The sequence below is a fragment of the Hemiscyllium ocellatum genome, chromosome 12 (assembly GCF_020745735.1).
Source record: "Hemiscyllium ocellatum isolate sHemOce1 chromosome 12, sHemOce1.pat.X.cur, whole genome shotgun sequence".
Taxonomy (NCBI): domain Eukaryota; kingdom Metazoa; phylum Chordata; class Chondrichthyes; order Orectolobiformes; family Hemiscylliidae; genus Hemiscyllium; species Hemiscyllium ocellatum.
Window position 1 is genome coordinate 34584825 of NC_083412.1, and position 22110 is coordinate 34606934.

Consider the following 22110-nt stretch of genomic DNA (forward strand, 5'->3'; position numbering starts at 1 on the left):
GATTGGTCATGGATCTTTCCTTTTTTATTATTACTTGTCCACCACCCTTCACAACTGGATGTGGTAGAAATGAGCTCATTCTTTGATAATAATTCTGTCTATGGCATGTTACTGCTGGTGTTAAGATTACATTTAATTCTTTAGCTTCACAAGTTTGACATCTCTTTTTTAAAGATATCCAGTGATATTTCTGGCACGCTGGTCCATGTTCCTATTGAACCAGTGCCACAAACTGGTCCTTTTTTCTAAAAGCTGTTCTTTTTCTCAAGGATACTGTGTCCTTGGTTTTCTTTCAGAGCGGTCATAAACACTCCGGGCTCCAAAATGGCTGGGTTTGGTACAGAGATGAAAGCCTCTTTTATTTATACGTAAACAGATGAGTCTTTAGGCCAAAGCTTTTATGTTGTTAGAAGTAACCTGTATAAGTCAAGGGGGCGTTGCCAGCTCTCTAGCTGAGCAGTTCAATCCAGAACTAGTTATGGAGTTCAACAGTGGGCTGTGTGGAAACAGGCTTCAATCCTTTCTTTCCTTCTGCCCTTCTAGCTTTGATTTGTCAGCCTTTGTTTCATTTTTACTATGTTTAAGAGGGTTTGTTTATTGGGATTTTCATGCATATTCAAATCAGCATTTTTAAGTCTAGTTTAGATAGATTGAGTTCTGTCAGGGTTCTGTTCTTTGTGTTTCATTGGATAATTTTGTGAATAAATTTTTGTCTGTTTTAAAACCTGGTAGTCAACCTCGCTACCTTACTCCGGGTAATTTTCACTGTACACTGACCGAAACAAATTGCAAAGTTATGGCCTGGGTTGCCCGCTTAAGAATGTTTTGAGTGGTCCGCCTAGTCCATAACACCAGGTTTATACCCTAGCTTGATGGTAATGGTAGAATGAGGGATATATCAGACTGTGAAATTGTAAATTGTTGTTGAATACAATTGTCGTTGATGGCCCACAGTACATCGTGGATGCTTTGTTTTGAGCACATAGATCTGTTGTGAGTCTGTACCATTTAACATGATAATAGTAGCTCGGAATACAATGAGGATGTCCTTATAGTGAATACAGGACTTAGTCTCCACAATAATTGTTCATTGCTCATTCCTACTGAAAGTGTCATGCACGTGAGGAGTAGAGACAGTGTAGCGGAGAGGTTAATTAATCCTGGGGCACAATTTTTAAGTAAGTGTGGGGAGGCAGTGGCCTCGTGGTATTATAGCTGAACTGTTAATCCAGAGACCTAGGGAATGTTCTGGGATCTGGGTTCAAATCCCACCATGGCAGATGATACAATTTAAATTCAATAAAAATCCGGAATTTAAGGCTATTGATGACTATGAATCCATTGTTGTAAAAACTCATCTGGTTCACTAATGTCCTTTTGGGAATTAAACTGCTATCCTTACCTGGTCTGGCCTACATGTGACTCCAGACCCACAGCAGTGTGGTTGACTCTTAACTGCCCTCTGGACAATTATGGATGAGTAATAAAAGCTAGCATAGCCAGTGACACCTTTATTCCCATAAAATAATTTTTTAAAAGGAGGAGGTTTAGAGACAATTTATGGATACATTTTTCACCCAGAGGTATGTGGGAATCTAGAACTTACTGCCTATAAGGATGGTAGATAAGTCATGAAAGCACAGTGGCTTGGTGGTTAGCACTGCTGCCTCACAGCAACAGGGAGCTGGATTCAATTCCAGCCTTGGATGACTGTCTGTCTGTGTGGAGATGTCAAATTCTTCCTGTGTCTACGCGGGTTTCCTCCGAGTGCCCCGGTTTCCTCCCACAGACTGAATATGTACAGGTTAGGTGGACTGGACATGCTAAATTGCCCACGGTGTCTGGGGATGTGCAGGCTAGGTGGATTAACCATGGGCAAGATGTGGGGTTACAGGGATAGCGTGAGATGCTTTTCAGAGAGTTGGGTGTGACTTGATGGGCCAAAAGGCCTGCTTCCACGCTGTAGGGATTCTAGAATCTAGAACTAACCAAAGGTCTATGCCAACGCATACAAGGCTACAATCTAAGTGCTAGGAAAAGGGATTAGAATCGATTAGATTCCCTACGGTATGGAATGAGGCCCTTTGGCCCAACAAGTTCACACCAACCCTCCGAAGAGTAACCCACCCAGACCCATTCGTCTACCCTATATTTAGCCCTGACTAATGCACCTAATACTATGGGCAATTTAGCATGGCCAATTCATCTGGCCTGCACATCTTTGGATTGTGGGAGGAAACCGGAGCACCCGGAGGAAAGCCACACAGACGCGCGGAGAATGTGCAAACTCCACACAGACAGTCGTCCAAGGTGGGACTCAAACCCGGGTCCCTGGTGCCGTGAGGCAGCAGTGCTAACCACTGAGCCACGATGCCACCCCATGGCAGTTGGTATATATGATTGATGACCAGCATGGACACAATGGGCTGAAGGGCGATTTTCCACGCTGTAAAAACTTTATGTCTCTGTCAGCTGTTAGTGGCAATCTTTGGAATGTTCCCCATCCCCCCACCTCAAGTTCTTTTAAAGCAATCGTCAACTGCTTTTAGCTAGGTTGCTTCTTTATTTCTACTAGCAATTACTGTCAAATACAAGTGGCCAATGGTATCTAAAGTCTTTGAAAGTTGCTGACATCTACAGGAAGTACTGAAGGACTTTGTTCTGACTCTCAAAAGTGGGTGCATTAGTTAGTGTTCCCCTTGGATTACTGGAGCATGACTGGGAGAGAGATATTTGCGCCATCTTATAGTTAACTATCCCCTATTGTGTAAGGGGAGTCACCAACTCTTTCAAATCAAAGGGAACTGACTCTATCTAATTCATTCTTGCCATAAGCCAGCAGGCAGGGTGAGCATGTCACTGCAAGCATAGCAGACTTCCCTGTGGGGCAGGTCACCATTGACTGCAAATACGTCGTGTTGTGGATGTCTCAAATAGACTGGGCCAAGTACCACAACCAGAATTGGACAAGAATTACTTTGCCCCAGGATCCAGCAGTCTCTGGCTTTGTGCAGTCAATCAAGCAAGTCATTACTTGGTAACCTGCCAGGAATATTGGATTCTGCAACAGTCCATTATGTTATCTGCGTTTAAGCCACACAGTGAGCAGAAATGTGATACTGGGTTGTGAGCCTCATCCATTAACTGCATGGCTGATGACTCTGATGACTTAAAGAAATGCTGTCATTCAAAGTACAGTAGGACAGACCATTAACATGGTGATCTAGGCATCTACTTGTATTGTTTCTTCAGGCAGTACATTGTACAACCTACCTAGGCACAGCCTATTTTTGATATAGTGATGTGTAATGAGGTAGCTTTAGCAAGCAATCTCAGTGGGGCAAAGGGGAGGTGATGGCCTAGTAGTGTTATCACTAAACTATTGTCACTAAACTGATGACCGTACAGCCATTGTTGATTGTTGGAAAACCTGGTTTACTAATGTCCTTCAAGGAAGGAAATCTGCCATCCTTACCTGGTCTGGCTGACATGTGACTTCAGACCCACAACAATGTTGTTGACTCTCAACAATTGTCAACAATGCAGCGGGCTGTGGAGGGAGTCGTTAAGGCCGACTGCCTGCCCCTCTTCAGTGGTTACGTTAGAGCCCAGGTGTCCCTGGAGAAGGAGCACGCAATGTCCACCAACACCCTGGAGTTGTTCAGGGAGAGGTGGGCGCCGCAGGGAGTGGAGTATATTATTTCCCCCTCCAACTCTATTTTGATTTAATCCCTACCCTCCCCTTCACTGTTTGATTATTCAGCGTTGTCCTTTGATGTGAAGGGCACTGCTTGTCACAGGCCACTTGGGTGTTTCCTTTCTTCCTGGTGGTGGAAATTGAATAAAGATTCGTGCACCTTGTGCCTTTCACTGTGTCTCATACCTGCACACATGGGTGCTGGGGGGAAAATAAGCACTGCAAAAATAAAGGAAGAAGACCTATGGCATGATTGCCTTCATTGGAAGGGACATTGAGAAAAAGGATAGGCAAGTTATCCTGCAGCTTTATAGAACTTTAGTGAGGCTACATTTGGAATATTGTGTATAGTTCTGGTCACCACACTACCAGCGTGATGTGGATGCTTTAGAGAGGGTACAGAAAAGGTTTACCAGGATGTGGCCTGGAATGGAGGATTTTAGCTACGAAGAAAGATTGGATAGTCTGGATTTATTTTGACTGGAACACAGGGGTTTGAAGGGCAACCTGTTAGACGTTTATAAGATTGTGAACGGTATGAATAGATTGGGAAGTATGAGGCCTTTGCCAAGGGTGGAGGGATGAATTACTAGGCGACACAGTTTCAAGATCCAGGGGGGAGGGGGAAGATTTAAAAGCGATGTGTGAGGCAAGTTTTTCACACAAAAGGTGGTGAGTGCCTGGAACACATTGCCAAAGGAGATGGTGGGTGCAGACACGATGGCAGCATTCAAGAAGCACCTGCATGAAAACATGAATAGGAAGGGAATAGGAGGATCAGTGAAGACTGATGTAGTATGGGAAGGTAAAATGTGGTGGCACAGGCATGGAGGGCCAAAGGGCCTGTTCCTGTGCCGTATTGTTCTTTAATCTTTGTAAAAACATACGTGAGAATTGTCCTGCACCACTCCATGCACCTTGACACTGACGGCTTGCTTACTGAAAGTCCTGGCAATGCTTCAAGCCATCAGCCTTCTTCAGTAGAGTATCCCATTGAAATCCTCACCAAAGTCCTCATCTATATTCTCTGCAGCAGGTGCAATCTCACCTCCAGGTAACTTGCATCCGAACTGCCTTTCCCACTGCCTTGACTGCATTGCACATATACCCAACATACACACATCTCAGCTCTAAGCTATCTTCTAAATTACTCAGAATATCAATATCTGAACTGATGATTGCAAGTGTTAAATTATTTTTGTTGACTTATCTTCACCATTACTGTGGTTCCTCCAGCACTGCTTGATCAGGTAGCATTTCTTAGGTATCTGAAAGCTGAAAGCCCAAAGTTAAGGTTGTGGTGAGGGAAGAGATAGCAACAAATGCATACTTATAATGTGTACAGTTTGTATAATCAAAAGGGAGTGTGGGATGAAGGGAACATGGAATGTGGAAGGAATGAGGATACCATCACCTTATCATTCCATTGGCCCCCAACCTATGTATTACTGCTCCAATGATGGTGGGCACCATCTTATCCATGGGAATTAGGACTTGCAGCCATACCAGTTAACTCCTGCCAGTTCTAGTTATGTGCTACCTATTCCTGCCAAAGAGATGGCAGTGTCACAGTGACTGTGGTGTGCAAGATGTCAGATGTGGTGAAAAGTTTACAGCAGTACTACATGTATCAGGGTAAAATGAAGCAATGTCAGATAGTTAGGAGTCACGACTGAAAGAAGTTACTAGCAGGTGAGTGATGGTGTGGGGCATTGGATAGTGTGTGTGTGGGGTTATATTGGTACAGTTGTGGGATGTGATATTTGAAGATGTATTCATTGACCTTGACTGCTTGTGTGAGTCCCGCGGCACTGCAACAAGATCCTCAGGCTTGATTCCAACAATTTGCTACCCACCAAGGCTCTGTAGGCTTCCTGCCTTCTGGGGATTTATCTAGAGATCCTCCTAATCCCTACACAGATAGAGGACCTCCTCAACTAAGGTCTCCATTCGTGCACCAAGTTGTGAGATTTTTCTGTTTTACCCTGGTCAGAATCAGCTATAGAAAGGCATGCAGTAACTGTTCCAGGTGGAATGTACCTCCCATTTATGCAGAGCAGGCTAGTTTTAACTCATGCTGACCTCTTGCAATTGTTCATTCCCTTGTTTAAGTGTGCGGGACGGTCAGCACTGATTGCACACAGTATTCGTATTCATTAGCAGGCAGTACAAAATACAGAATCCAGCCCAATGACACTGAAAGAACAATGATATATTTCCTTGTCATGATGGTAAGTGGCTTGGAGATGGTGTTCTACTGTATCTGTTGCTCTTGTCCTTCCAGGTACTAGTAGTTGAGATTTGGAAGGAGCCTTAGTGAATTTCTGTTGTGCATGTTGCAGATTGTACACACTGCTGCTACTGAGAGTTAGTGGTGAAGGGAGTGGACATTTGTGGATGTGGAGCCAAGCAAGCAGCTGATTTGTCCTGGATGGTGTCAAGCCTCTTGAGTGTTGTTAGAGCTGCAGTTAATGAAGATGGAATTAACAGAACAGGGGCTGAAAAGGAGAATGAAATAGAGTGGATAAATTCACATTCGCGAACAAAATTAGAGAACAAAAAGTAAAAATTCACAGTCAGAAGGCATGAGACTCTACATATTTAATTGTTCACTTCCTTGGCTAGAGAGGTTACTCTCAGTGATTGCAAAGTTAAAAGGATACTTACACTGTCAGTGAATATACTTTCTTAACTTTCCATGAGTCTGTATGCCTAATATTGTGCTACTTCCTGAATAAAATGACGAACAGGCCATTAAGCTGTAACGTGTGTTTCATTAATACAAATTCACTATCACGCGATTGATGAGTTGGGAACACTGTTTCTAAAGCACACAGTTTTAAAGTAAGTTTTATAAGGCAATTCTGGCCCCATTAGTTTAAATGGTACTGCTACATTCTCGTGCACGGGAGTGCACGAGAATGGAACTACTGCATTATAGCAGAACTGACAGTAATTTAAAGGTATGTTGCCATTTTTCATGAAGCTGTTAAGCAACTTGCACATTAATAATGACATGTGTTGTTCACTTGCTGTATTTTAGTGCAAGTTATGGGCCATTACAGCCAGACATAGTTATTTAAAATACAGCACTTCAGCACCTATTACAAAATAAAAATCAGAGTTCAAAAATATCTAAATTACTTTACAATATTATGAATTTCTGGAGAAGGAATTTCTGGAGAAGGAAATTCTGAAGATAATAAACTGCTTATTAAGATAATGTAAAACATTCAAAGTTTTGATGCAGGACAGATGTTTTGTCACTTTTTGGCAGCAGTGGCCAAAAACATAGAGCATTTTACAACAGAAAGTTCATAAATCCCTAAATCACAAAGACTTTGCCAGGTTATTTTAGCTTAGCATTACTACATGGACAAATATCTTGCAAAAATTATGAAATACTTTCAGTACAACATTATTTACAAATGGATGAAGGTACTCAATACTTTCATAATCCAATTTATTTAGTACCCACTTAGGGTCACTTGGTGGTTTCCAGAATCCTATATTGAAGATCCCCATTCTCCTGCTGTACTGATCTCCTTCAGTTTGTCCACTTAGACCCATACCTTGGTTGACACCATCCCTCTGTTCCATTTGCGACATGCCATTCCAGCAAAGTTAATATTCGCTATCCTCATTTGCAAACAATAGACCTCCACTGCCTCCTCTCCTTTATTCCACCTCTACTCCTTCATGACCTGTTCTCCTCCCTTCCCACCTTCTTACCCCTCTTCCCAACTTAATTTGTCCTTTCTGTCTGCTCTGTTGAGATTTGTTTAAGGTTATCGTTGTTAACAGCAGTGTAGCTGCTTATTTGGAGATTCAGTCCTACTCTGGTATCCTCTGTCAGCGCCTTTGATTCTCTTCCTCCCTTCCTCTGACCCTGCCCCATTTTCTCTTTATGCCTCCCCCTACCATTATTCACATTCACCACTGTTATCGGGACCTCCAGCCCTGTGCCTATCTCTTCTTTCTCCTTTCCACCTCTAACTGCGTCCAACTGAAAAGATCTTTAGATAAATCACGATGCCAATTAGTAATAAATATCTTATTAAGTTTTGAGGTGATTGATGTTTCTGATACATGCATGTATCTCATGCTGGATCATTTTGGATATTACTCGATGTTTGCCACAACAACTGTAGTAGTTATAGCAGGCCAGAAACCAAAATTAGTCCTGAAACTGAGGCGTATTCTTTCATTCATTCCAGGAATTAGATCAACTGTTAATATTGTGTTACATGTAAAATGACAATATAATACAAGCTATTGTTATCATTGAGCCAACTGTAAAAAGCTACTTCCTATCACTCCTGACACATTCAGAATCATGACTCATCTTTGCAGGATGGGAACCAGCAATAGAAATAGCATAGTCCTGAATAACCCCAGAAGCATAAAGGTAATCTCGAGGTAACTGATAGTGAGCTACAATAAAGTGTACCCTACTCAACATTGCTTATCCAGTATCATGAAAAATCAATGCAGGTAAGGAAATAAAAGAACTATACAACTAAACAAGAAAATAAATGTAATTACTATGTATAAAGCCTATGTGGTATTTATCTGGCATAGTGAGCAAAGGGATCTTTTACAGGCCTGAGTGATATGCAGTACAGCAAGATTTGTGGCAGAAAATGATTAGAAGTCTCACTCTATGTCAGGAGCATCTCACTGCATCTATTATTCTTTTAGCAAGCAGTGAGACAAGACTCTTGCTCGGCAACAGCAAGTTGCCAATTAAGAGGGAATGAAACTTGTTAAATACCTTACTATAAATGCAGCTTGCCTTATTAATATTGTATTAATATTACATCCTAAAATTCCAAAACCGCTGAACAAGCTAGATGTCGAGAATCCTCAACATTGAAATTATCGCGGGGTATCTGGTGACTTCTGCGTGCTGCTGGCTGCAACCAGCTTCCTTGTTGCTCAACAGCAAGCAGCTTCTCAGGATGGGCTATGGGCACCAGTTAAATTCGCCCTTCATCCGTGGAGGTTAGCCCACCTCTTCAATCCACTTGCAGGTCACTGAGGAAGCATAGAATTGCATTGCAGGGTGCACTGGCAACTGGCATTGAAAGGTTGCTGCAAGTTCATCTCATGTACGCAGACTGGCAACCAACTCACAGATTGGACTATGCTGCATCTCAGGGCTGGTTGCTTGCTCTCTCAATGCACACTCACTTAGTACCTACCTGCACATTCACAGCAACCATGCTTTGCCTTGTCTTGCCTTGCCTTGATGTCCCATGACTGTTAGCACATTGGTGATTCAGCTAGAGCCAAAAGCTATCACCTGTGCTGCTCAGCACAGACAGGCTACTTGTCAGTAGTAATCTGTTCAGTGGTGAGGGGTGTCTTTAAGTGCACTAAGACATCAACCTAACGCCTGCTGCCTGCACAGCAATACACAATACAGTTATTTAACCAAATGGCCATGTTGGGATCTGAGTGAGGTCTGATCCTCAGCTAACTTAAGGGGGAGCTGCAGTTTGTCAGGGGATCCCTGCACCATCTGTCAAAGGTACAACTTGCACTGAGTCCTCGAGCTTGAGTTTTGTTTTTGCTTTTGCTGTCTGTCATTAAAAGCTCTTGTTCAGAATTGTCTGACTGCTTGCCTGTATGTGGTCTTCCCTTTCCAGACAGTGAACAAGTTGCTTTGTCTCCAGTCGGCATTGGGCACAGGATAGCAGTGACCTAGAGACAATATTTAGGCATGATGTAGGTACAGACAGGTAAACTGCATGTACTGGTGGTTAAATAGTGACTCAGGTGAGAGAATGAGTTTGTACACGTGAGGAATGCCTGTCAGTCATGCCAGCTCTCTGCAATGGTCAGTGTGGCTTGTGCTGCTTTGTCATTGCACTGATGGTGAGGGGCAATGCCAGATTGCCTGTGTTTATCCAGACACACACTGACCTTTGAAAGATGGAGGATATCTGGTGAATGGTGAGTTGTTCTGAGAACAGTGCATTGTGAGTTGGGGATAGAATGAGATGTGAGAGACACCATAGGGATGGGGAAGGTAGTTAATGAGGTACTTTGGTAAGTTATAATGAGGACACTCACTAGTCCTTCCAGCGAGAATCCGTCCAACTTGAATTTAACCAAAATTAAAGTATGAAATAGCCCAGTACAACAATTCCAGAAGGACTTATACACTTAATGGTAAGGTCCTGGGGAGTGTTGCTGAACAAGAGACTTCAGAGTGCAGGTTCATAGCTCCATGAAAGTGGAGTCGCAGGTAGATATGACAGTGAAGAAGGCACTTGGTATGCTTTCCTTTATTGGTCAGAGTATGGAGTACAGGAGTTGGGAGGTTATGTTGTGGCTGTACAGGACATTGGTTTGGCCACTGTTGGAATATTGTGGGCAATTCTGGTCTCCTTCCTTTCGGAAAGATGTTGTGAAACTTGAAAGGGTTCAGAAAAGAATTACAGGGATTTTGCCAGGGCTGGAGGATTTGAGCTTTAGGGAGAGGCTGAACAGGCTGCGGCTGTTTTTCCTGGAGTGTCAGAGGCTGAGGAATGACCTTATAGAGGTTTACAAAATTATGAGGGGCATAGATAGGATAAATAGACAAAGTCTTTTCCCTGGGCATAGGCTTACAGTGAAAGGGGAAAGATATAAAAGAGACCTAAGGGGCAACTCTTTCACATAGAGGATGGTACGTATATGGAATGAGCTGCCAGAGGAAGTGGTGGAGACTGGTACAATTGCAACATTTAAGAGGCATGGATGGGTAAATGAATAGGAAGGGTTTGGAGGGATATGGACCAGGTGCTGGCAGGTGGGACTAGATAGGGTTGGGATATCTGGTCGGCATGGACAGGTTGTACCATAGGGCCTGTTTCCTTGCTGTACATCTCTATGGGACTTTAATGTTTTTCAATCATGTGCAGAGTACAAAGGCAGATTAGTTTTTCCTTACTCATTCATGGGATTTGAGCATCACTGTCAAAGACAGCATTTTATTATCCATCCATAATGGTCCTTGAGAGGTGGTAGTGAGCTGCTTTTTTGAATCGCTGCAGTCTGTGGTTTAGATACTCCCACTGTTCTACTTGGAGGGGAGCTAGAATCACAACTCTAACTCCCAATTACCTGTGGAGTTCAGCTCTTTACTTCATGCTTGGTTGAAGGCTGTTATGAGATCAGGAGCTGAGTTGCCTTGACAGAACACAAAATGAGTGTCAGTGTGCAGCTTTGTAAATGCTGCTTGGTAGCACAGTTAACAACCCCAGCCATTACCACTGATACTGGAGAATTGACTGATACCATAGTAATTCACCAGTTTGGAATTGTCCTGCTTTCAGTGAACAGGATCTATCTGAGCAATTTTCCGCACTGTCAGGCTGATGCCAATGTTGTTACTATACTGTTACAGCCTGGCTAGGGCCACAGTTAGCTCTGGTGTACAAGTGTTTGGTATTATTGTCAGAATGTTGTCAGGGCCTGGAATATTTTTGGAGCCTCCACCTCCTGTTAGTTGTTTAATTGACCAGCACCATTCATGACTGACTGTGGCAGAACAGCAGAGCTTAGATTTGATTTGCTTGTTGTCAAATTGCTTTGCCCCATCTATTGTATGATATCTCAACTGTTTGAAATGAAAGTAGTTTGTCATTATAGCTACACTAGGTTAATCTGTCATTTGTAGGCATGCTTGATATTGCTACTGGGATACCCTCCTGCACCTTTCATTGAACCAACATTGATCTCCTGGCTTGATGGTGATGCTAGACTGGGGAATGTGCTGAGCCATAAGATTTTCTGAGTTGTTTAACACAATTCTGCTGCTAGTGATGACCGAAAACAGATAAATATTTTAATAGTTTGATACAACTATGTGGTTTGCCAGATGACTTTGTTTGGTAATTTAGAGTCAGCCACATTGCTGTGGGTCTGGAGTGACATGTAGACAAGGTGAGGATGGCAGATTTTCCTTCCCTAAAGGACATTCATGAGCCAGGTAGGTTTATACAACAAATAACCATGGTTTCATAATCACCATGCGGCGAGCATTTTAAATTCAAAATGTAATAATTAAATTTAAATTTCATCATCTGCCATGCTGGGATTTGAACTCATGGCCAGCATATGTGCCTGGGATTTGGATTACTGGTCCAGTGAAGAAACAAAATCCCATTGAAAGAGTTTGTCTGACATGCGATTTATTATATGTATGCTGGCAGGCAGAAGATAGAACTGAAATATCTGATGCATAATATAATTGGCATTGGAAACCTTGTGATGGTGGGGGTGGTGAGGGTGGGTATCCTCATTATGATGGCTGCATGGAACATGACCCTAACCGACATTTTGCTGGAGCATGTCATCTTGTATTTGCTATCCTCCAAGACATGATTTATATTTTTGAGCCATTTCTCTTTGTCTATTTATTTACTCATGGTTTCTTTCCTCCAGGTTGCTTTATCTCATTGAGAGTTGACAGAGATCCTTCTAAGATTTCTGCCAATGCCACTTTACAATTAGTTGTATAAAAACAGTTTGTGATGAATATCTTTCTGAATTTGTTGTCCTTCCACTCCATTGGCCTGCACTTAATTACTTGTTGTGTCTTTGAGTTCAAGCTGCATATTGAGGTTCCTAAACACTATACCAAAATGCTGCTGCATTTTCTTAATTATTATAGTTTGTTCTCCCTCTCTCCGGCTTAGGAGCCCTGGCCTGTTGTGTATTTTGTTTTCCAATTAAGGGAAATGGCAAATGTTGTGTTCAGTGTGGGTTATGCCCGAGAGCCTGATATTCTTTAGTTTTCTCAAAGTGCTTTGAAGAATTGCCCAGCCTCCAGTTATCACTTCTGGAGAGGTTAACTGAAAATGAGATCTAGCAAGCAGTGAACTGGAGAACTACAATTCCATGGCGGTGTTTGTTAAGAAAGAAATATGTTGCACTAGCATGATCTGATTGATAACTTAGCTATAAAGCAAATATAATGCCGACCAGGGTTTGATCTCTTGTTTGTCAGCCTCTGCAGCCATGCCTCAACTCCAAGGAGTCTATATTGGTGTTTCAGCAGCACTGCAGGATAGCTGAGGAGTACCACAAAGTGCAGAAAGAAATCGCATTGCTACAAGAGCGAAAGTAAGTGAAATTCCTCAATTTCATGTTGACAATTAGTATAGCATTATACATTCGTATATAACATTGACCACAGTTTCTGATTCAATCTGAGGAACTAATAAACATCGCTTTACTTCATTGACTATTTAATTGTGTGTTTGATTTAGACAAATCAAATGGAATTGCTAAAAAATTACTTGAAAACTTATATTAAGTAACAGAGTGATTTACATGATCCCGAACAGCTCAATGAGTAGTTGTGTTATATGTGTGGTATACTGAAGCATGCAGAACACAAAAATCTGTGCTTTAATCCCTAATCTGTGCAGGTAGATGGGCTGCCAAGGGGTAGTGAGTTCACCATGCCTTGGCTAAAGGAAGAAATTGGCCAAAATTCCTGCCCTTGACTGCTTTCTATTTTCTGCACAGTCTAGATAGAGTTTTCCATTTTTAAGTTAGAGTATAGAGTGAGCATGTTGGAATGCATCATACCTGCCAGAGCCTGGATCACGTTATCTCATCCGATCACGTGCTTTTCAGCTCATGATCTATGAAGCGAGATGTTGCGTGAGTTACCCAGCGAATCATGTGGCAGGTGAACCAGAAGTCCAGTGGGAACCTCCAGGCTCAAAGGATCTGGCACCATATGTAAATTCCAGCTGGACTCCACGTTAGGTGCTGCAAACCAGCACCTTGTCAGGGGTGCTCGCTTCCAGCCATGAGGCCTCCAATGGCTCCTGGTTTTACAGAATGTGCCTTGCAAACATTGTTAGATGGGATGACTGAAAGATGTTTTTGTTTATCTGTGCCTGTATGTCTGTGTATGTACGGGTTTATAAAGGAGGTTACAATTTCAATGAGTGGAATTGATAGTTTTCCTTACCTGTGGCGGGAACTTATTTCTTTGTGATTAGAAGTAGATTGTGTTAAGTATCTGGTCAGTGTTTCTTTGTTAAACTAATTCTATCAGGTTGACTGGGGAGTCAGCATAGTTCATTAAATCATTAACATTTATATTGACCCTAGGATAATTATAAAAAAGGAAGGCTTGGGTTTGGTATCGAAGTCCTGAACTGTGAAAAGGCTACTTTTACTATAATTAACCAGGGAAAGAGTGGAGCCCATTCAGGACAATCGAGGCAATCTGTGTGTGGACATGGAAGGTCTGGGAAAAGTTCTCAAAAAATATTTTGCATTTATCTCCACAATGGAAAAGGACAACACATGTATAGACATCAAGGTGGAGGACTGTGAAATGTTGGAAGAAATTAGCATATAGTGAGAAGAGATACTACCAGGTTTCATAGCCCTAAAAGTGGATTAACCTGCAGGCTCAGGTGAGATGTATCCCAGGCTGTTGAGGGAGGCAAGGGAGAAGATATCAAGGGCACTGCCAGTAAATTTCAACCCTCTCTGGTCACAAGTGGAACACTCTCAACATTGTCCATTATAAAAGCAGAAGGAAGGGACAGACCAGGAAATTACAGGCCAGTCTGCCTAACCTTATGATGGGGAAATTATCAGAAAGAATGCTGAAAGATTGAAAATACCTACACTTGGAGAAATACAGATTAATCAGGGATAATCATCATAGATTTGTTAAAGGAATGTTCTGTTTGACAAATTTGATTTGATTATTTGAGGAGATAGCCAGGAGTGTTGACGATGGTATTACATTTGATGTGATCAACATGGATTTTAGCAAAGCTTTTGATGAGATCCCTCATGGTAGTCTGGTCCCTCATGGTAGTAAAAGCACGTGGATTCCAAGACAAAATGGCACGCGGGATCTAAAATTGTCTGAGAGACAGGAAGCAGTGGGTGATGTCAAGGCATATTTCTGTGACTAGAAGTCTTTTTCCATGAGATTCTACCGAAAGTTGATTCCTGTTCACTTCCTAATTGTGTTCTATAATAATGATTTGGACGTAAGTGTGATGATGTGATCAAGAAGTTCATCTTGCAGACAATACAAACATAGGAAAGGTGGTAATAGTGAGGTGGATCACCATAAATTGCAGAGAATATTGACAGGCTGGTCAGTTGGACAGAGACATGGCAAATAGAATTCAACCTAGAAAAGTGTGAGGTAATGTATTTGAGACAAATCAACGGATTGAACCATGAATGGTAGAACCCCGGAAAATACTGAAGATCAGAGGCACCTTGATGTTTATATCCACAAATCCCTGCAGGACAGATAGGTAAGCTGATTAAGAAGGAATATGAGATCCTTGCTTTTGTAAGTCAAGGCACAGATTTCAAGAGCAGGGAGGTATGCTGGAACAGTATAAAAGTGCTGATTGGGCCACAGCTGGAGAGTGCAGTTCCTGTCAGCACAATATAAGAAGAGTGTGATTGCACTAGCAAGAGTGCAGACGAGATTTACCAAGATGCTGCATGGATTGGAAGGTCTGAGCTATGAGGAAAGATTGGAAGGCTGAGGCTGTGTCCCTCAGAGCAGCAAATGTTGAGAGGGGACCAGATAATGTCTGTAAGATTATGAAGGGCATAGATAACATGGATAGGAAGGCACTTTTTTCATTTGTAGAGGGGTCAAATAATCATGAGGAATAGATTTAAGGTAAGAGGTGGAAGGCTAAGAGGGAAATTGAGGAGAATTTTATTTTTCACCGAGAAGGATGGGGGTCTGGAACTCACTGCCTGGAAGAGTGGTTGAGTCAGGAATTCTTGTAACATTTGAATTGCATTTAGGTATTCACTTGCATTGCAATCGCCTGCAGGGATATGGACCAAGAGCTGGAAAATGGGATTAGGGTAATCAAAACTTTGTTAACCTGTATGGAGTTGATGGACCATTGATACATGAGATACCAAAAGCAAGATTTTGGGTTTGAATTGTGACCCTAAAAATTGGCTACCTATCTTGGTTTGGCCTTCAAACAATGAGCAGAAGCAGAGGATAGTGTTTGTAAATTGATATGCTATCAATGTTGTGAAATAATACCAACACCACCTCACACTCCCAAACAACCCCCTTCCCCCCCCGCCAACCCACGACCAGATTACAGAGGAGGAGGTGCTGGATGTTTTGAAATGGTTAAAGGTGGATAAATCCCCAGGACCTGATCAGGTGTAGGATATCTGGTCGGCACAGACGGATTGGACCGAAGGGTCTGTTTCCATGCTGTACGTCTCTGTGACTCTATGACCAACACCCCTACCAGCTTTTATTCCCACTTCCATCTCAGGACCAAACTCCTGTACTTTCAAGAATACTGTCAACCCTTATAGACAGTTGTTAGCATTGTGAACAGCACACTTTATTCATGAATAAAGAGATTAAAAATTAGTAAAAGACTTTGAAATAGAAAGAAACAATATCATCAAAAGAGAAGAATGAGGAGTACAATTGCAAGTAAGTAACCATTTAAGTGACATCCAATTTGAAATTAAATAAGAAGAAGTTGATATTCACTACCCTATCCCAGAAATGCATAATCACAGGATTATGTTGCTTAAATCATTTTGGTAGCATTCACTATTTATTCAAGTGCAAAAGGAATAGATACTTTAAAAATATTTCCTTTGCAGAACATTATCTATGCGCTGACTACTTCAACATGCTCTGAGCTCACTAATGCTTGTCACACATTTTTACCATATTTATTTTTCTGTATGGAACTATGTGGTAATACCAAAAAACTACAGACACAAAGGATGGAACCTTCCCAGGCACTGAATGACCTAAGAAAGTTGGAAGAAGCATATTGGAGGAGCTTCCAACCATCAAATTCAAAGAGTCCCATTTTCCAACTAAGTTTTGGACACTGAGATACGATTCTCATTAGTGAGCGGCAAGTGGCCGATGTACATTTATTAACATGCATTAATGTACATTAGTGTCTTCATTATGGTGCAATCTTGCTTTGTTGCTATGCACTTTCCCATTCTCCCACCCACCAGATAGAAACTTGATGTTGACAATTCACAACACGTATGTCAGAGTAATAACCAGGTGAATCATGCTCAGTGCGTTGTCCTCTGGCTCTCCATCATCATCATCTCAGGGCAGATTCTATGGGCAGCAACCACATGCACTCTCATCCCACAGAACTCACAAGTGGGGCACCAGTTACCCTCTCTGTGACATTTCTGGGGCAAATAAAATGAACCGTGCAGGGCAGCTGCAGACTGTGTGCACAGCTGTGCCTTAAAGATGGCTGCAGTTGTTGTGGGTATGTTTGCCGAGCTGGGAAGTTTCTTTGCAGGCGTTTCATTCCCTTTCTAAGTGACGTCCTCAGGGCTGTGAAGCTCTGCTGAATTTCTTTGGCTTAATTCCCATTACTTCCAGTTGGTGGTTCCGGTAGTTCATTGAAATGATTGGTATATCGGGTCCAGGTCAATGTTTATATGACTCCAATCAAAAGTGGCCAATACTTCTATCTGTCGCAAGTGGAATGATACAAGGCAGGGTTTGGCGTGTAGCTATTGAGGCAGGTTTAGGAAGCTAGTGTGAGAAAGCGCACAAATGCTCACAGAGCGAAACCTTCCATGAAATTTACCAAAATTGAGCCAATTTCTGATAAGATTAAGTCCAAAGAGAATTGTTGTAAAATCTAACATACATTTTCTATATGTTCTGGGTATGTGGTCACCATCTCCCTTCACATTTTCTGAGTCATTGAACAAAATCTGTCACATTGGAGATTGATGCTAGTTGGTGAGGTCAGAAAAACTCGGAAAAAGAGCATGATGCCTGCATTGCAGAGGGAGGGGTAATGTCTGAAGAGAAGTCAGCATTGACAACTTCAACTAGCACGGAAGCCAGGAAAGGAAGATGGTTAATCAGCAGTTATGTGGAAAGAAGATTTTGGAAGCAGGAAGTATGTATTGATGAAATGACATAGAAAGCAGGAATGTATACCATTGTTTTGATGTAAAAGAAACAAAACCATGCTCCCAACCCCTGAAGTCATGCAGAGTTTATGGATTTTTATTTTAAAAGTTCTGAGATTTTTGATATTTTCAGCGAGGTTCTAAGCAAATTACGTCTGAACATTACCTCTGAACAATTCAATTCATGGAAATTCAGAGGAAAGGCTTAAAGTGGTATTTTGACTTGGAAATGTTTTAAAATAGCTTTGCACTTGAAATATTAGTGAATCTTCAGCAATGAAACTCAGTACAAATGTAAACTAACAGCTGATTGGGATTGTGGTATTACCCTGATTGTGACAAATGACTTCTCATGGTATCTGCCACTTCTGCCACAATATAGTTGAGAGTAGCTTGAATTCACAGACTGCCATTAATCCTCTTCTATTTGTGGTGTCTGTAGGACCTTGGTAGTGCTTAGTGGTAGACGATATACCACTAGAGATTCTTTACAGCAGAGGCATGTTCTTAGTTAGCAAGATGGTTTATTGCATGATAACAATAAGTATAACCATGGAACTTATCAGACTTAATTGCTTAGGCTCTCAAGATCTGTACAAAATTTTAGTCCTTATGAAGTTTAGTGTAGAAGTCTCTGTATCCACCCACAGACTGTGTATGACATCGACAAAATGGGTGGAGCTCAATATAACAAGATCTCTAACTCTTTCATAAACATTACCTCATATATCAGATATTACTCATTTTACACTATCTCCCAAAGTTTGTCCAGTTTGGAGACAGTTACACAATCCTAGAGTTTTAATTGTATTTCAAGATCATGATGAATTAATTTTATACAGTTCATGTAGGATTCATTTGAATGCCTTGTTTACCAACCATTTCTGTTTCTAAAATCAAATTGAGGTAGTTAGATTGAGACTGCTGTTAATACAGTCAGGCATGTTTGCAACAACAAATAATTACAACGTGACTAGATTGTGCGTGACTGCCACCTGCTGACCAATCGCAAAGTATGTAAAACCTGGAAACATCAAATCTAGTAGGAGTAAGCCATTGTGCCCTTCGAGTCTACTCTGCTATTCAGTAGGATCATGTCTGATCCTCCATTTCAATGCCATAGTTCCGCTTTCTCCCTATACTCCTTGATACCTTTTGAATCTAGGAATTTATCTGTCTCTTTCTTAAATATATTCGCTGACTTGGTCTCCACAACTTAGTGTGGAAGACAATTCCACAGATTCACTACCCTTTGAGTGAAGAAGGTTTTCTTCATCTCAGTCCCAAGTAATCTACCTCATATTCTGAGACTGGCTCCTAGACTCCCCAGCTAGTGAAAACATCCTCCCTGGATCTAATGTGTGTAGCACTGTGAGAATATGTCGAAATTGAAACCCCTCTCATCCTTTTAAACTCTAGTGAATATAGACCCATTCAAACCAATGTCTCCTTTAGAACTGTCCTGCCCTCCCTGGTTATCAGCCTGGTGAGCCTGTTCATCCTTTGTTCAGTAAGGAGACCAAAACTGTGTGCTTTCTTCCAGATGTGGTTGCACCCTGATCCTAACTGCGATAAGACATTCCTATTTCTGAACTCAAGTTGATTGCAAAGAAAGCCAATATACCATTTGCCTTCCGAATTATTTGCTGCACTTGCCCGTTTCATTTTATTAACTTGTGCACAAGAACAACCAGATTCTCTTCCAAACTTCGCAATATTTCACCATTTAAATAATACACTGTTTTTCGCACCAAAGTGTAAAACTTTACATTCAGCACACTGAATGGCATTTATTTGCCCATTGGTTCAACATGTCAAAATCATCTTGAGAAGCATAATTGCATTCTCTTTACAACTCACGATTCCGCAAGGATTTGTGTTATGTAAACATGGAAATTTGCATTTAGTTTCCTCATATATTGTAAATATATTTGGAAATATCTGACATCCAAGTACTGACCTTGCGGTACGTCACTAGTCACTTGAAAAAAAACATTTATTCCCACTTTCTGTTTTCAACATCTAAATCATTTCTTGATCATGCTAATATATTACTTCCTAGCCCATGAGTTTTAACTTTGCCCATTAACCTCTTAAGAGGGACCTTATCAAAAGCCCTTTGATAATCCAAATATACCATATCCCCTTATCTGTTCTACTAGTCACATCCTAAAATAAAATCCAGTCAATTTGTTAAGCATGATTTGCTTTTCATAAGCCCATGCTGGCTTTGTTTAATCCCCTTAATGCTTTCCAAATGTTCTGTTGTCACATCTTTTCTAACAGACTCCTGCATTTTCTCCACTGCTGAAGTTAGGCTGTAATTGTTTGTTGTTTCTCTCCCTCACTTCCTTTTTAGATAGTGGAGTTGCGTATGCCGCCTTCCCATTTCTAGGAACGGCTACAGAATCTATAGAATTTTGGATAATGACCACCAATGCATTCAATGTTTCCAGGGTCACTTCCTTCCATTCTCTGACATTAGATTATGGGTTGAGAAGAGATTTACCAGGATGTTTCCGGGTATGGGAGGTTTGAGTTATAAAGAAAGGCTGGGTAGACTGGGACTTTTTTCACTGGAGCGTAGGAGGTTGAGAGGCGATCTGATAGAAGTTTATAAAATAATGAGAGGTATAAATAGAGTTGGTGACAGTTGTCTTTTTCCTAGGATGGGGGATTTCAAGACGAGGGGGCACATTTTTAAGGTGAGAGGAGGGAAATTTTAAAAAAGACATAAGAGGCAAATGTTTTACCCAAAGGGTGGTTCACATGTGGAATGAACTTCCCAAGAAAGTGGTAGATGCGGATACAGTTACAATGTTTAAAAGACATTTGGATAGATACATGAATAGGAAAGGTTTGGAGGGATATGGGCCAGGAGCAGGCAAGTGGGACTAGTTTAGTTTGGGATTATGTTCGGCATGGACTGGTTGGACCGAAGGGTCTGCTTCTGTGCTGTAAACCTGAATAACTATGATGACTTGTCAGCCTTTAACCACATTAATTTCAACAACACCAATTTTTTTAAACTGGTACCCTGCATTGATTTGCTTCAATTCTGCCTTTTTGTTAGACTTAGCTCCCTTACATTTCTGGGAGGTTATTTGTGCCCTCTTTTGTAAAGACGGAACCAAAGTATGTGTTGAATTCTTCTGCCAGTTTGTTGTTCCCAATTTTAATTTGGAGAAAGTGAGGACTGCAGATGCTGGAGACCAGAGTTGGAAAATGTGACGCTGGAAAAACACAGCAGGCCAGGCAGCATCCGAGCAGCAGGAGAATCAACGTTTCGGGCTTAAGCCCTTCTTCAGGAATCGAAACGTTGATTCTCCTGCTCCTCGGATGCTGCCTGGCCTGCTGTGTTTTTCCAGCATCACATTTTTTAATCCCAATTTTAATTTCCCTAGCTTACTACATATGTACTCTCAGAATATCAGAAAGCAAGTGACTACACAAAATAATGTATTTATATTCAAAAGTAGAAGGTCATAACTTGGTGTAGTTGTGAATTATATATGTTATGTTCATAAGTGACTTGCATAGTTCATAGACTCCACAGCTAAACCAATGGTCTCTGTTGGTCCGTATAATATAATGAATTCACCATGAACAGTTTTTCTTATTTGTTCTTGTTCCTCTCCTTTTTAATCCCACATTTCCCTCCAGTGTCTCTCTTCTTTTGTCCTTAGCTGACAATATTGATTCCTTGTGGAGGGATGTCACCAGCTGGCCCTGACACCCAGCAATTACTTCCCCAAATCATAGAATCGTAGAATCCCTACAGTGTGGAAGCAGACCATCCTGCCCATCAATTCTACACCAAACCTTTGAAGAGGAGCACACCCAGCCCAACCACTTCCCTATAACCCTGCATTTTGCATGACTAATCCACCTAGGCTGCACATCCTATGGCCAGTTTACCATAGCCAAGCCTCCTAAACTGCATGCCTTTGGACTTTGGGAGAAAACCACAGCACCCAGAGAAAACCTACGCAGGCACAGGGAGAATGTGTAAACACCACACAGACAGTCATCCATGGGTGGAAGCAAACCCCGGCACTGTGAGACGGCAATGTTAGTTCATTCTAACCAGTGGGTGTGGAGGAGTTATATTCCTATGGGGATATCAAAGCTGAGCCTTATCCTACCTTCACCCAATATAATAGCACACACACTTCCAGCTAAAAAAAACTTATTATTTAAGAGTGAGAACTTTTGCTCATTATGTATTCCATCTCAAGGTATTCCTAATGGTCCTCAAGTAATTCATCGCAGACAAGGAGATGAGTCTGACTTATTTTTGATCTCTGTCTGCTTAACTCTGATACTGCTATTTCTGACTCAGAATATTGTCTGTTTGAGTCCAACTTCCTTCAACATTGATTCTAGATTTAGACTTCATTGCAGTGCCAATGAAATGCTGCAGTGTCAGATGTGCTGTCTTTTAGGAGAAATATTTA

At 41.6% G+C, this 22110-nt stretch overlaps 1 protein-coding gene across 3 annotated transcripts in view; it reads left to right on the forward strand.

The window, feature by feature from the left end:
* map3k7cl (map3k7 C-terminal like) overlaps positions 1-22110 on the forward strand; it is a 66112-nt gene that overhangs the window by 26255 nt on the left and 17747 nt on the right. For all 3 annotated transcript variants that reach the window (XM_060832988.1, XM_060832989.1, XM_060832991.1), the window contains one exon: positions 12699-12814. In XM_060832988.1, the coding sequence (XP_060688971.1) occupies positions 12699-12814 (116 nt within the window). The remainder of the gene's footprint in view (positions 1-12698; positions 12815-22110) is intronic.